At 37.4% G+C, this 13,876-nt stretch overlaps 1 protein-coding gene across 1 annotated transcript; it reads left to right on the top strand.

Moving 5' to 3' along the window:
• Positions 1-8,380: 8,380 nt before the first annotated feature.
• On the top strand, positions 8,381-13,564 carry LOC110941796. The gene is made up of 8 exons (XM_022183461.2): positions 8,381-8,537; positions 8,876-9,124; positions 9,281-9,352; positions 10,602-10,663; positions 10,746-10,902; positions 11,502-11,585; positions 11,685-11,774; positions 13,238-13,564. The coding sequence occupies exons 2-8, from the start codon at positions 8,876-8,878 to the stop codon at positions 13,388-13,390; spliced, it is 867 nt and encodes a 288-aa protein (XP_022039153.1). The 5' UTR covers positions 8,381-8,537; the 3' UTR covers positions 13,391-13,564.
• The last annotated feature ends 312 nt before the right edge of the window (positions 13,565-13,876 follow it).

Raw genomic sequence — 13,876 nt, 5'->3', positions numbered from 1 at the left:
CCTAACTCGTTGGTGAGGTCATTTTTAAGAAAAGGGGAGTGAAGTTAATCGTCAAGGTAAGGAAATCACTCCAATCTCGATGATACCTCTCCACTAGTTGTTACAAGGAATATGAATTTAAATTATATGAAAATCATGCATATATAAATGTATCGAAAAGGTTCGATATGTTGTGCGTGTGAAAAGAGAAATCAAGGTAAACTCGAGGTTGAAAGATTGCATCGTATACAATGAACAATAGAAACACATGTTTGACCAAAGTTTGGAGTGTTCCAAATGGAACTTTGACTAACCAAAGTGGTCGAAAAGTCTTTTGAATTTGAGGAGCATGCTTTGGCCTAATAGGTAAAATACTCTCGCCGACAAGTCGGTTAACGGTATTTACCCTTCCGGTTACTACATGTCCCAAATCAATCGAAATCTCGAGACTTGGCGGGATTTAACAAAAATATCAAGGAGTGGAACTAGTCGCCAAGGTGCGGGTTTCACCCCTAACTTGACGATTTCGTATCCTAAGTGTGGTTGGTACTCGTCGGGTCAAAATTTAATTTCAACACTTTGGCGAGGGTCCACTAGAGTTTGAAATTCGAATTTCTCCATCAAGGTGAGGATTTCACTCCTAACTTGGTGGTGAATTCCGTGTAAAAAGAAAAGTAGAAGGATTGAGAGTCATTCACCAAATTGTGGGTTTCACGCCTATTTTGGGTGAACTCTTCTCGTTTGTGTAATATGTGTGTTGTCGGATTTAGAATAGTCGAGTAAAACGCGTGAGGAAAATGTATATTAAAGATTAAACAAACAAGTATAACATGTCAAGAATATCACAATAAAAGTGAAATGATGAAACGAATATTAATGCATAAAAAGTACGTCAAGAACACACATAAAGGATAAGACGATGAAACAGGTATTAACACATAATAAAAATAAGTATAGCATGTTAAGTGTTAACGCATAAGTGACACATATGCTTACAAGATCAAGAGAATAAATAAAAGCAAATAAGATAGCATGCAAGTAGTTTTAAGTAAAAGGTACGAATAAGGCTCTAGAACTATAGACTAGGTTAAAGCATTCCTACTTTTCCTAATTCCCTATAGTTATGGCTCTGATACCAATCTGTCACACCCCAACCAATGGCGGAAACATCGGGATGAGACGAAGTGTGAAGATTGCTCGAGACATCATAACGCTAATAATTGTGACAAGTATTTAAATAATCATTTCATTTCATTTCTAAAGATTCAAGTACAAGGTTTTGAAACAAAGTACAACAACATGAATAATAAAATGATACAATACGAATACAATTCTTTCTAAGTGGGTATCTAAGCATCCTACTAGATTCCATGCATCGTCAACATCCACCTGTAACATGTTAAAATAAAGTTCAATGCAAAAGCAAAGGCGAGTATACAAGTTTGATACGTATATAGCAAAAGATAAGTTTGAACAATTCCTCATAGCAAGCATGTGATTCAAGATAAGCCTTTAAATATGGTATGTGTCTAACATATCAAACCAAGAAAACGCAATATGCTCATGACATAACCGAGATAAAGGGGCGGGTCGTTAATCCTATAGCGCCACATATGTCACGGTTTGGCTCGTACGAAGTTAATGATAAATTCAACACATAAGATAAATCCCAGTTTAAAGCATCAAGCCATCACGTATACAAGCATGTTATAGGAATGTTCATGTGTTTAAGCAAAATGTTCATGTGTAAGTTTGTTGATAGATAAACATGTTACACCCCAAAAGTGGTAAAAGTAAAAAGGGGAAAATACGAGTATACTCACAAAGTTTGCATATGCTTTCCAATTATCCATTTATTGACGAGTTGATGAGGTTAGAAGATTGAATGTGTAGGGTTAAAGTTCAGGTATGCTTAGAGTCGAGATTCGGTATTAAAACAACATATAAGTAAGATATGAGAATAGCATGTGAAAATAATCATCTTCAACACTTAACACTTGTGTGACACTTGGTAACCACAAGGGTTATGATAATGTTTTCATGAGTTGAACACCCATAAGAATCACAACAAGGTTTAGGTCTTAGGTGATGTTCTACTACTTTAACATATAAACACGAGTTCAACATCAAAGGTTCGAATGAGTGTATATATATATCTAGGTTAAGTACTACATATTATTTAGTCCAATAATTCAAGTAGGAGGTAGAAGATTAGGATCTTCATTTAGGCACCTCGTGTTATCATAGATGTCATGTATGGGGTAGGAAGAACATACTTCCATTTAGGAACCCCTTGAATGTTCACCACTTCACTTGATGTAAAAAAACAACCAAGGAGGGTCACGAACTAGGATTAGCACAATAACATAAACAACCTAACTATAGAGAAATCATCAAATCATGTGAGGATTGTATGTAGGACAACCCAAGTTGTTCCCTAATCACTCATGTATCAAAGGCTATGTTTGACATGATTTGTGGGTTGAAACCCTAGACAAAACACCAAGTTTATGAGGTTTAATCCTCTGATTTTAAATGTCTCAACCTTGTTTTTAAGCTTAACCAACCATGGGATAAGTTGTAAGCATTAGGACATAGGTATGAGATGTGTTGAACACAAGTTACATAGGTATAAACAAGTTTTTGATGAACATAAAAACAAACAGAAAGTTTATGGATGATTTCGGGGCATTTCCATGTCTGATTTCTCCAAGGAGAAGTCTAGGAATCGAACCCCATGATTATCCAAGTAAGTAGGAAAAAGAATCAAGTGATTTCGTTAAGAAATGAGTGAGTTATGCTCATTTTCGTGAAGGGGTGTCAATCTGCTCGAACCTTTGCTTTCAGCTACGGTTTGGAGGATGTTTTGAGAGTTTTTAGTGTTGCAAAAGTGGTAGAGAGGCTGGTTATAAGTGGTATTTATAGGGGGAAGGATTAGGGTTTCAATGGGTTGGGCTTTGGAAGTGTTTAGAAGGGGTTACACCTTGAAACTAGCCCACAAAACCCAACTATATGGGGCTGAATTTTGCTGAATTGGGGCTGCCATATCTCTTTATTTTTTATTTTTTTTTAAAACATTATAATGAGTAATTTTGTTAGTTAAGTTGTGTAATAATATGCAACAATGTTTCCCCTAACTTGTAACAAGGTGAAATATGAAATAAAACATGATTTAACTAGGTAAAAAGTGTAATGTACAAGTATGTAATATGTTTGTAAGTGACAAGTATATGTCACATATTAGATGATTAACCGTTGTATAAATAAGCATATTATTAGGGGGTTTTAGGTATCAACAATTTAAGGACAAGCATGGACATGCATCGTGAATAAGTATCGTATAAGTATGAATTACAAATAAGGATTCGATGTACAATGAATTCGAACGTATGAACATGTATGAATATGTAGATGGTGAATTTAAAGAAATACGAATTTTATTTATGATCCAAGTCTCGTATTTTACAACGAGAAGACGACTATAATAATACAAGATTTCCAAAAATAACATTACAAGGCGAGCTTTCTAATTATGGAAAGTACGTAGAAGCAGGGCGTTACAAAATGAGTGTTGGAACTCATATGATATGGTTTAAGAAAGCCTACATTCTGAATTGAAACCCATCCTAAGTGCTTTTGACTCGTTATGACCCGTTAAGGTAGTTTAAGCTACTTTAACGCGTCATTTGCGTGAAAGCACATTCGGATGGTCTAACTAGCCCTATGATAAGTATTATATGCCCTAACATGTTTAATTATGTTACAAAATCATTTTAGGTGTCAAAACTTTGGTTACATATGCTTAAAATGAAATTATGTGCAAAAAGGGCATTTTGGTCATTTTCCTAAGGCATATAAACTACCTATCATACAACTAACTAAACGAAGTGACCATAAGGTATAACCTCGGAAGGTTATTCCCTATACAACTATGGTCACCTAATGTATTTGGTCGGATCCTAATGATCGACCAAACGGGTCGGGTGCGAAAGTCTAAGCGGTTGTTTAGACCGCTTGACTTACGACCCTAAGTAAGCATTAAACTAAAAGTGACGAGTTAAACATGTTAAACACATGTTTAACTAAGTTAGAAAACTGTTTTGATACCCGAAAATAGTTTCGATGCAAAATGCACATGAACGTGCATTTTGACCGAAACTTTGACTCGTCACTTCGACTAGTCAACGTGGTAATCAGTAGGTATAGTCACAAGGGACTATAACCATCTTGATTGCGCTCACGTCGCAAAGTTCAAATGAAGTTTGTCTTGACCAATTCATGGTCAAAGCTGAAAGTCAAACACTGTTTGACTTTCTTGCTTAAAATAACTAATCAAGCATGAATGAATACTTACAATGGTCCAATGCTTGAAGAAAAAGAACTAGAAAACCAGGTAGGAGGCCTTCAATAAGTGTGAGAGCCTCTAATAGAGCAGGTGAAGAAGAATGAGAAGAATGAGCAAGTTGTGAATGAAATGGCTTGGGTTTATATAGATTTTCATGAACTATTAAGATCATTGCAAGTGTTTTTGAATTGATCAAGGCATAATCATCACCACACACTTGTAATGTTCTGATTTGGGGACTTGGAGATCACACAAACCAGCCCACAAGTTGCAAAGAAACCAAGTTCAGCAGCTGATTTGCAGATTCAGTGAATCTGCTATGCTGGAGACTCTATACGGACCGTAAGGTCAAGGGTATACGGTCCGTAAGCTAGCTTCAGGGGCTGAAGTTTTGTTTTTTGATAGCTTTGGCCCCTAAACTTGTTTCGTCGCGTTTCGGCACTTCTAACACCCGTCAAACCCATTTTCAAGCTCCATGATGAAGTTAAAGTATATTTAACTTGAATTATGCTAAAAAATGTTACGGATGTCGGTTCGTTTGGCTGTACGGTTGCGTTTTTCGGTTAATTACGACGGAAATCGTAATGGACGCGAAAACGACCCAAATTGCGAAACGAATGAAGTTTTTGTATTCCAATTACTAAAATACATTATTCTAGTGATCACAAAAATATTTGGATGTCCGGATATGGTCAGAACGCTAAATATGCACGAAAATGCATACTTTCGCAGTTTTGACGCTTTTAGTCCCTGTGATCAAATAAGCGTATTTTCGCATACCGAACCCCTCAAAACTTATTTCTAAGCTATGTAAAGGATATTTAGGGTATGTTTAGCTTATGATCATGTTCCAGAGTGTACGTTGCTATACGAATCAGCATACTTTCATAACTTGTCGTAAATAGTCCCTATACTTGTATAAACATGTTTTAGTCGTCCCTAGCCCTTCGAAACCTATTTCTAAGTTATGTAAAGGGTATTTAGGGTATGATTAGCTTATGTCACTATTCCGGAGTTTTTGTCGCGTTAACTGATTACGTTTACGTAATAGTTTGCGTATAACTTTCCAGAAAGCGATTAAAAGCTTGAAATCGAACTAGAATCAAAAATGAAATTGTCAAACAAAAATAAACAAACATTGAGACCAGAACACATTGTTTCATTGATAATGGATATTGTTCTACATCGTACAGTGTTTACAGAGCGCAAATGTTACACAGCATCATAAAAATACCGTTTTATCTAGCTTCCTATAGATGTATATTCAGTTAACACTAATGTATAAATGAAAATATACCATCCTCTTATGTCATATGTGAATATATATGCAATTGTCAACTTCTCATTTGGAGTCGATGTGAATATATGCCATAGATGTGGACTCCATTTACGTACTCCTCTTTAATGTCAAGTTAGTATCATAAGTTCCTTGCAATACCAAAGTTTTGTCCATTAGAAATCAAAAACCTTATCATATGGAAGTCATTGAAAACTTTTGAAACCCATTATAATTACAATGCTTGATTGCTTGGTGCTTACCATTTTTAAATCTACAAAGCACCATTACAATTCATAAACATGTGGCTACTAGAAAAAAAACATTTTCTTTGGATTTTCTTTAAAAGATAGGAGTATTACATGGTTGCATGGAACAAAGTCATCTATACCCACAATATTGGTAGTCTCGGTCGATGGTCTACAGTCTAGCAACTCACTATGCTTTGCTAAATAGGGTTGGAGTCTTAGGTGTTGTTTGTTTTTTTAAAGGTAAAATGTCTGCAGTCTGTGGACCACATCTGCAAACATCTGTAGCAGATGAGGTGGACCAAACCTCTGCAGTCTGCAAGAAGAAGCCTGTTTGTTTTTAACTTCTGCAATGAACACCTTAATTCAAATAATCTTGTAATGAACACCATAACCATATATTCAAATAATCTTATAATGAACATCAAGCAATAATCATAACCATTTAAGAACAATGAACACCTTAATTCAACAATTTAAGCATTAATTTGAAAAAAAATAATTAAAACATAATCTGAAAAAAAAAATAACAATTTATCTTGTAATGAACAATGAACAACTTAATTCAACAATGAAAATATTGAAACATAATCTGAACAAAAACAACAATTTATTGGACAATCAACACCTTAATTCAACAATGAACATTAATTGAAACATAATATGAAAAACAACAATTTATCAAAAAAAAGACATGAATCTGTGAATGGATCGATGACTGATGTAGCGACAGAGGAGGTGGTTGTGTGAGGCAGCAGCGATAGAGGAGGTGGTTGTCGAGGCAGCAGGGGTCGACGACGATGACGATGATGTCAGCAGGTGGCAGAGGAAGTGGAGGTGACGGAGATGTGGTGGTGGCGGAGGAGGTAGAGGTGTCGGCTAGGAGGAGGAACATGCTAGGGTTTGTTGTGTTTTGAAAGAGCAGAGAAGGAGAAAAGCTTTGAAGATGTGAGTCTTGATCTGCGTGAGGAAGAGGTCTAGAAGAGCTTTTTTAATAAAATCACTTCCAAAAAACAATCACACTACAGACTCAAACGTCTGCGCGTGGTCTGCGTGAGGCAGACATAAAAGGTCCTGATAAAACAATGGTTAACCGGGCAGGGTTAACTCACTGGTCTCGTCAAGAAGGGTTAATCCCTTCCCCTCGAGGATCGCTGGCTGGATCGTCCGCCGGTTGATCTCCTGCACAAGGAAACAAGCCGTGACTCGTAAAACACAAATATCGCGTTAATTCATCATTGGAGGGGTGGGGGGTGCTCCTTGTTACCACTCTCCGGCGTGAGAATCAGTAGTTTGCTTGGGAAACAAAGTGTGATAGTAGTAGTAGTGAGAGAGAGTTGTGAAGAGATACCTCAAACCTGGTTTGGGGTTGGTATTTATAGCCGAGGAGTGAAGGAGGAGTTGAAAGGACGGACGGACGACGTGCAACCCTTATGCAGGTGTGTCAGGCTTGTCGGTTGAGGAGGTGAAGCCACGTCCTACTGCAGTGTCAATCTGTCGCTTACGTATGGCCTGACAGGCGACTGTCATTGGTGCCACTTGCTCTGTACTGTCAGTCCCACTTGCCTTGTGGGCAGGATGCGGTGCCGCGCCGCATCGCTACCTGCGGTAACTGCCATTGTTCCCGTGTTGTCCTTCTGGCAAAGACTATGGGATGCGGTGCCAGGCCGCATCGCCACTTGTGGTGACTGTTGCTGTTATCCATATCCCTTGTATTGATAGAAGTATTCACAGGATGCAGTGCTAGGCCGCATCGCTATGCGTACACCGTTTTCATACACTAGATGCGGTACCGTTCTCATACTCCAGGTAAGTCCTCTTCCATCACTGGGCAGATTGGATTCGACCTCTGTGTTCGCGCGTGCCCGCACGGACACAGATAAGTCTTTAGCTAGTGGGGGTTTTAATAAGGGTAATGGTCACTCGCGGTCATGCTGACGCGAGATCTGGGACCATACCCCTTCAGGTATTTTTCACAAAAAAACAAACACACCCTTAATGTGCAACCCGACGCACTATGGTGTAAAGTGATTTTTAGGTTGGATGGTGTGAAATAAAGCCTTTAGAGGTTGTATTGCACCATGTAGACTCCACGTAGGTTTCAGCACAACAATGATGTCCCTCTTTAACATTGATCATGTGGTTTAACCATCCCTTTTTTTAATAATAATAATAATAATTTGATTAGCTCACTCAAGATGGCCCCCACCTCGCTATTGTGATGGCGGAGGGGAGAATGACGCCCTCCTTTGACGGAGGGAGACTGGTCTTAAGGGTGTCGCACAGCTAAGGTCGCCAGTTCAAAACCAAGCCAAACCGGGTTTTACCGCAATGGCTCTCTTCTTTGGCGGGTTTTCCTCGAAACTGGTGGCTCAGATATGCATCCAACTCTGAACACTATGAAGGAGATGATGCATTTGCTCGATTGAAAACATCGCAGTATATTATCCGGTGATTTATTTTTCCGTTAAAAAGAAAAAAGTTATACCGACTTCTAATTTTTTAAGACAAGCACTAAACGGCCGTCAAAAGATTGTGCGAAACACTCCAAAAATGATCCTCCTTTTTCATATATATTATCCAAACGTCCATTTCTCATGTTGTTGATATAAATAATATATGTTCACCTTCACCGATAACAATATCTACATCTCAACAACTGATTTCAAACTCGATCACTTCTCAAAAGGTAATCCAATTTTAATTCATCATATTTCTCATCAATCTCCATGTTTTGATCTCCATTTCGCTACCGTTTTCGGTTTAATTTCTCTAATTTTTCATCCATAGTCTCCATACATGTAAATCAAATAAATTCGAATCAATCTATGTAATAATTCTGTAAACTATGAAATTGACTTATGGATTATCGAAATTTAGTTGTTGTAACCGTAATTGTATGAATACATATTGACAATTGTGTTAGTAGTGGCTCTAATTTGACTATTAGGGTTTGAACTTTGAACAATGATAAATTTGGGGGTTTGAAATTGTTGAATTGTTGCTGATTAAGGTGTTATTTTGCAGATGGAAGACGAGCGAATTTTACGTGGTGACCGGCCTGTGGTGCCACTGGAAGGGAGGAATTCAGGGTTTGTTACAAAGGGTTGTTGTAGTCAAACTGGTGGTTTGACTACTGATAGTAAGGTGGTTGAAGAATGTAATGTGTCTAGTGAGGAAGAACCGTTGATTCAGTCGATCGAATGCCGGATATGCCAGGAAGAAGATAGTGTAAAGAACCTTGAAGTTCCTTGTGCTTGCAGTGGCAGTCTTAAGGTAGTTTTTTTTGTTATTTAAAGGCTGGTGGTGGTGGTTTACTGATATTTATGCTTATGTTCATGGTTTATGTTAAATCTGAATACTTGTTTTTATTGTGGACGGTTTGTTATATGAGTAAAGCATGCTGATACGAAAGTACTTTTTATATTGCAGTTTGCACATAGGAAATGTGTTCAGCGATGGTGCGATGAGAAAAGAGATATAATTTGTGAAATCTGTCATCAGGTACCTGAATTTGTATTTTAATCTTGTTTTGCTGCCTGTTTCTCTATTCTCCTGTGACAAACTGCTGTGAATAAGATATAACAATTCGTTGTGGTTATTTGCATTTCGACCACAAATATATTGTTTGCGTCATCCGTCTTTTGAATTTAATATCAGATATCCTGTACTTTTCTCATGTTTATTTGTTTGTACTTACACTAAGCTATGCATTACTATGTTCCCATTCTCCTCGTTTGAAATATTATTGGTATTGAAATTTGAAGGGTATTTTAGAAGTTGAAAACAGTCTAAAAAAGTGAGTTAGTCATCTTGGTTTTAAAAAGTGCCCATGACAATCGTGGCGATCTAGAGAACGCCTCATGCACATCTGGGTCAATTTTTTTGTCAAAGTTGGTCAAAATTAGAGTAGTTAGGAGGCTCGTTTGTAAAAACAACCCAAGGACTGTAGAAATTATGAATGGTTTACTTGATAAAAAGGATGATAAGTAAAAGAGATGCAACTAAAGTTGTACATAGAGCAACGCCTCGCTTACGTGAGGCTCTTTTCTCGCGCCTCGGCATTTGAGACCTATAAAGCTTTGGAGAGCGCCTCACGCGTTTTAAAGCCATGTGCTTGAGGCAAGGGTCAGAAGCGTTGGCAGTAAGGCTTCACACTACCTGAAGCGATGTGATACCCTAAAGTGGGTCGGAGGCGGTGCTCCGTTGAATTATGGTCTTTGAACTGTTTATTTCGTGTCTTGTGGTTTTTTAGTTGTACATAGAGCTTTGTTTGGTTGTATACAGATGTAAGAAAATCTAGAATTAAATTATAATTATCTTTATTAGTTAAACTTTGTAATCAGAATTGTATTTGATTGTAATTGTATAATTAGGGTTACATATGGTGGGTGTTTATATAGAACACCATATTACACATCTAGTCCCTAATCCTATACTATAATACTTTGTCTAATATTATTTATCATCTTTTTTTTTGTGTTTTAAGGATTAATAAAGTAGAAAATGTTTTCAAAATTAATATATAAGAATTTCTGAATACCAAATGTCTCACGTACATGAAGCTCTTGCTTCACGCTTTTATAAAACCAAGATTGAACCCTTTATTGTGTTTTGCTGAGTGGCTCGCATAACATCTACAACATGCACTTAACTTTTGTATAAATATTGGTTTAAATGTATTCCCGACGATATTGTTAACGTAATACGTTATATAAATGGCTGACTTCTTGGAAAAATCTTCGTTACACAGCCTTACAAACCTGGCTACACTGCTCCCCCACCTCAACCTGATGACACCATCATTAACATCAGGCATGTTTTCCTATTAATATCATTACAAATAATTTGATGGTATCAGTTTGAACTGACGTAAATAAATTGTTTTTCGTTGCAGTGGAAACTGGACACTTTCTGGTACTCCTTTAGATCTGAATGATCCTCGAGTCTTGGCTTTGGCAGCTGCTGAACAACGTTTTATCGAGTCGGACTATGATGAATATGAAGACAACGGTGCTAGTGGTGCTTCCCTTTGCCGTTCAGTTGCCATCATAGTAAGCCCGCATTATCCCTCTAATAAATATAGAAAATGAGAATTGAGTTTTAGTAGTAGGATGAAATTCTTTTCCCAAAACCCGTACCTGTACCGATTTTAGGTATTCGGTACATGTATCAGTACCCTGTTTTATTGATTTTGGTATCTGGTACTTTCGGTATCAGTACGGGAACGGGTAAAAATGGTACTGGTACCAAACTTTATATAGAACTTTAAGAGTTTTTTTTCCTTCATGTTATGGTATTTATGATACTCGTATCGATTTTACCTATTTGGTACCCGTATCACATTTGTACTCATAACCATTTTACCTATTTGGTACCGGTACGAGTGCTAAAAAAAGTGGTACCAAACTCAAAAGCGGGTATGGTACATCGGTACCAAAATACCCGTACATGTACCGTACCAATATATTCGGTATGGTAATCGGTACCCAATTTTTTTATTTTTTTTAATTCGGTATCAGTATTTACGGTTCCGGTACAGGGATGTGTACTATACCAATCACATCCCTAGTTTTTAGTTTGGAAAATGGCAGAAAATCCCCTGGATTCGAATAATTATTATTCTCAACTGTTTTGCAATTGTTTTGGTCAGTTGATGGCTCTTCTGTTATTGAGGCATGCTCTGACTATTGGAGATGGTGATAGTGACGATGATGATCCTTCCGTATTTTTTGCTGTACGTGAAATTAATTGCATGCATATTTATATTCCTGATAAAAACATATTTGAGGTAGATTATTATTGCAAATTTTGATAAGTTGTATATTACTGACAGATTTTCCTGCTTCGGGCAGCTGGTTTTCTCCTTCCTTGCTACATAATGATTTGGGCAATCAGTATATTGCAACGTCGAAGGCAAGCACAGGTAAAACACGATGATCTTTTGACTCTTTGTTAATTAATACAATCCTTGTTTTCTATTTTTCTCAGAGGTTGATTTGTATGTTAAAAGGGTCATTTTGGGTTGCATTTTATTGATAACGAGTGGAACAGTTAAACTCGAAAACAATTTAGGAAACAAGTCAAAGGGGTCTTAAGTTGTCGAAAGTGTGTTCAAAATTTGACTTAATGGTTTTACTTAATAAAGTTACATCATCATCATAAAGAATATAGTTTTTGTCTTCATTTTCAATAGTGTTTGTGTGTGTGTATATATATTAAAAAACATGATTCATGGTGTTGGTGGCTCATTCCACTTGACATGTTTTCTAAGTTCAAACTCAATAGTAACCCCTTTGGCGTGAGCCCATTACCTGACCCACACCCATTTTACCACCTCTAATATTACATATCAAGCACATTAGTTAACGTATAGGGGTGTAAACGATGCGCAGCGGCTCGAAAGCTACTCAGGATCGGATCGGTAAAAAGCTCGAACTAGCCGAGCCTTAAGGAGCCCGAGCCTGGGCTCAAGCCGGAAATATGACTCGTGTAGTTATCGAGCCCGAGCTCGAGCTTTACATACAAAGATCTTATAGGCTCGCGAGCCTAAACAATCCCAAACATAATTTTAAATTATTTATATATATAATATAACGATCATAACATTGGCGAGCGGAGCTCGAAAGCTGTTGTTCGTTTAAGCTATATCGAAGCGAGCTCGAGACGAGCTTTTAGTTCATTTGAGATTGTCTTCAAATTACCTCGAGCTAGGTTTTACTCGCCAGCCGAGCTCGATCTCAAAAGAGTAAGCTCGAACCGAGCTGAGCTCGAGCTTCGGAAAAACATGACGGGCCGAGCTCGAGTAGTGGAAGGCTTGGTTCATTTACACCCCTATTAATATATATCAAGCACATTAGTCACCTCTATCTCGGAAGAATAGAGAGACTGCTCCAAATGAGACCCCCGGCTCGACACCTTAGTTGATATCATCTAAATAATATAGTTTCTTTTTGTAATAAAAAATAATATCTTAATTATCTATAACGTTTTTCTTTAAAAGAAGGCATTTTAAACGTGTTGGTGTGTCAGCCCGTTATGAATTGACCCGCTTTTGACCCGAACTGTAATGGTGAGGCAAACCCACATCGGCAGTGGACTGGATATATGTTGGGTCATAAGGAATGTTTGACCTTAAATGCCACCATCCTTGGTTTTAAAAAGCGCGATGCGCTCCAATGCGTTTTGGTCCTAAAAACCGATGCGTGATGTGCAATGCACGCATCACATATGCGAGGCAAAAAAAATAAATAAATAAATAAAATACTTATGTCTTAAATGTAAAACTACCCCCTGAACTTTATGTACCAGTGCCTACTGCCTGATTCGATCTTCTTCAGGATTTAGTAAATAGCCTGTTTTCGTTATACCGTTTTTATGAATAATCAGGAGGTTGAAACATTGGCGGCGGCAGACGTTGCATTCATGATCCAGGCAGGCCAACATAGAGGCTTGCAGGTCACAATTGCACCAGGAACCGTCGTGGCCCCATCACCTGCAGTCACACCACCAGTAATCGCAGTCCATGACCCACTTCATTAATATGTACACAAAGCATAACTTTTATATTTCTGTTCTTGAAATTATATTGATCAACATGAAATTTGCGTTGTGTGTTCAGGGTGCCATTGTGTCTTAAAGGCTTTCTACCATTGAGTTCTTTTCTTGTATTAAGTTTGAATATACTTATATATATAAAATTTAATGTTGTACCAATTGAATAAAATTCACACAATAAGATATAAATGGGAATAGGGTTGCAAACGAATGTAACGATTGTTTGTGTTCATTTGCTAAGGAAATAATGTGTACGGTTTATGAAAACTTACCGAACCAAATTTCTGTTCATGTTCGTTCACTAAGGAAATAAACGTGTTCATAAATGTTTTACAAACACAAACGAACACAAATAAAATCGGCGGAATGAAAATTTACTGAACGAGATTTTCTGTTCGTGTTCGTTCACTAAGGAAATAAATGTGTTCATGAATGGTTTATAAACACAAACGAACACGAATGAAATTCGTG

The sequence above is a fragment of the Helianthus annuus genome, chromosome 5, assembly GCF_002127325.2.
Source record: "Helianthus annuus cultivar XRQ/B chromosome 5, HanXRQr2.0-SUNRISE, whole genome shotgun sequence".
NCBI lineage: Eukaryota > Viridiplantae > Streptophyta > Magnoliopsida > Asterales > Asteraceae > Helianthus > Helianthus annuus.
The sequence above is the reverse complement of the archived record's forward strand: the minus strand, read 5'-3'. Positions and strand labels throughout refer to the sequence as shown.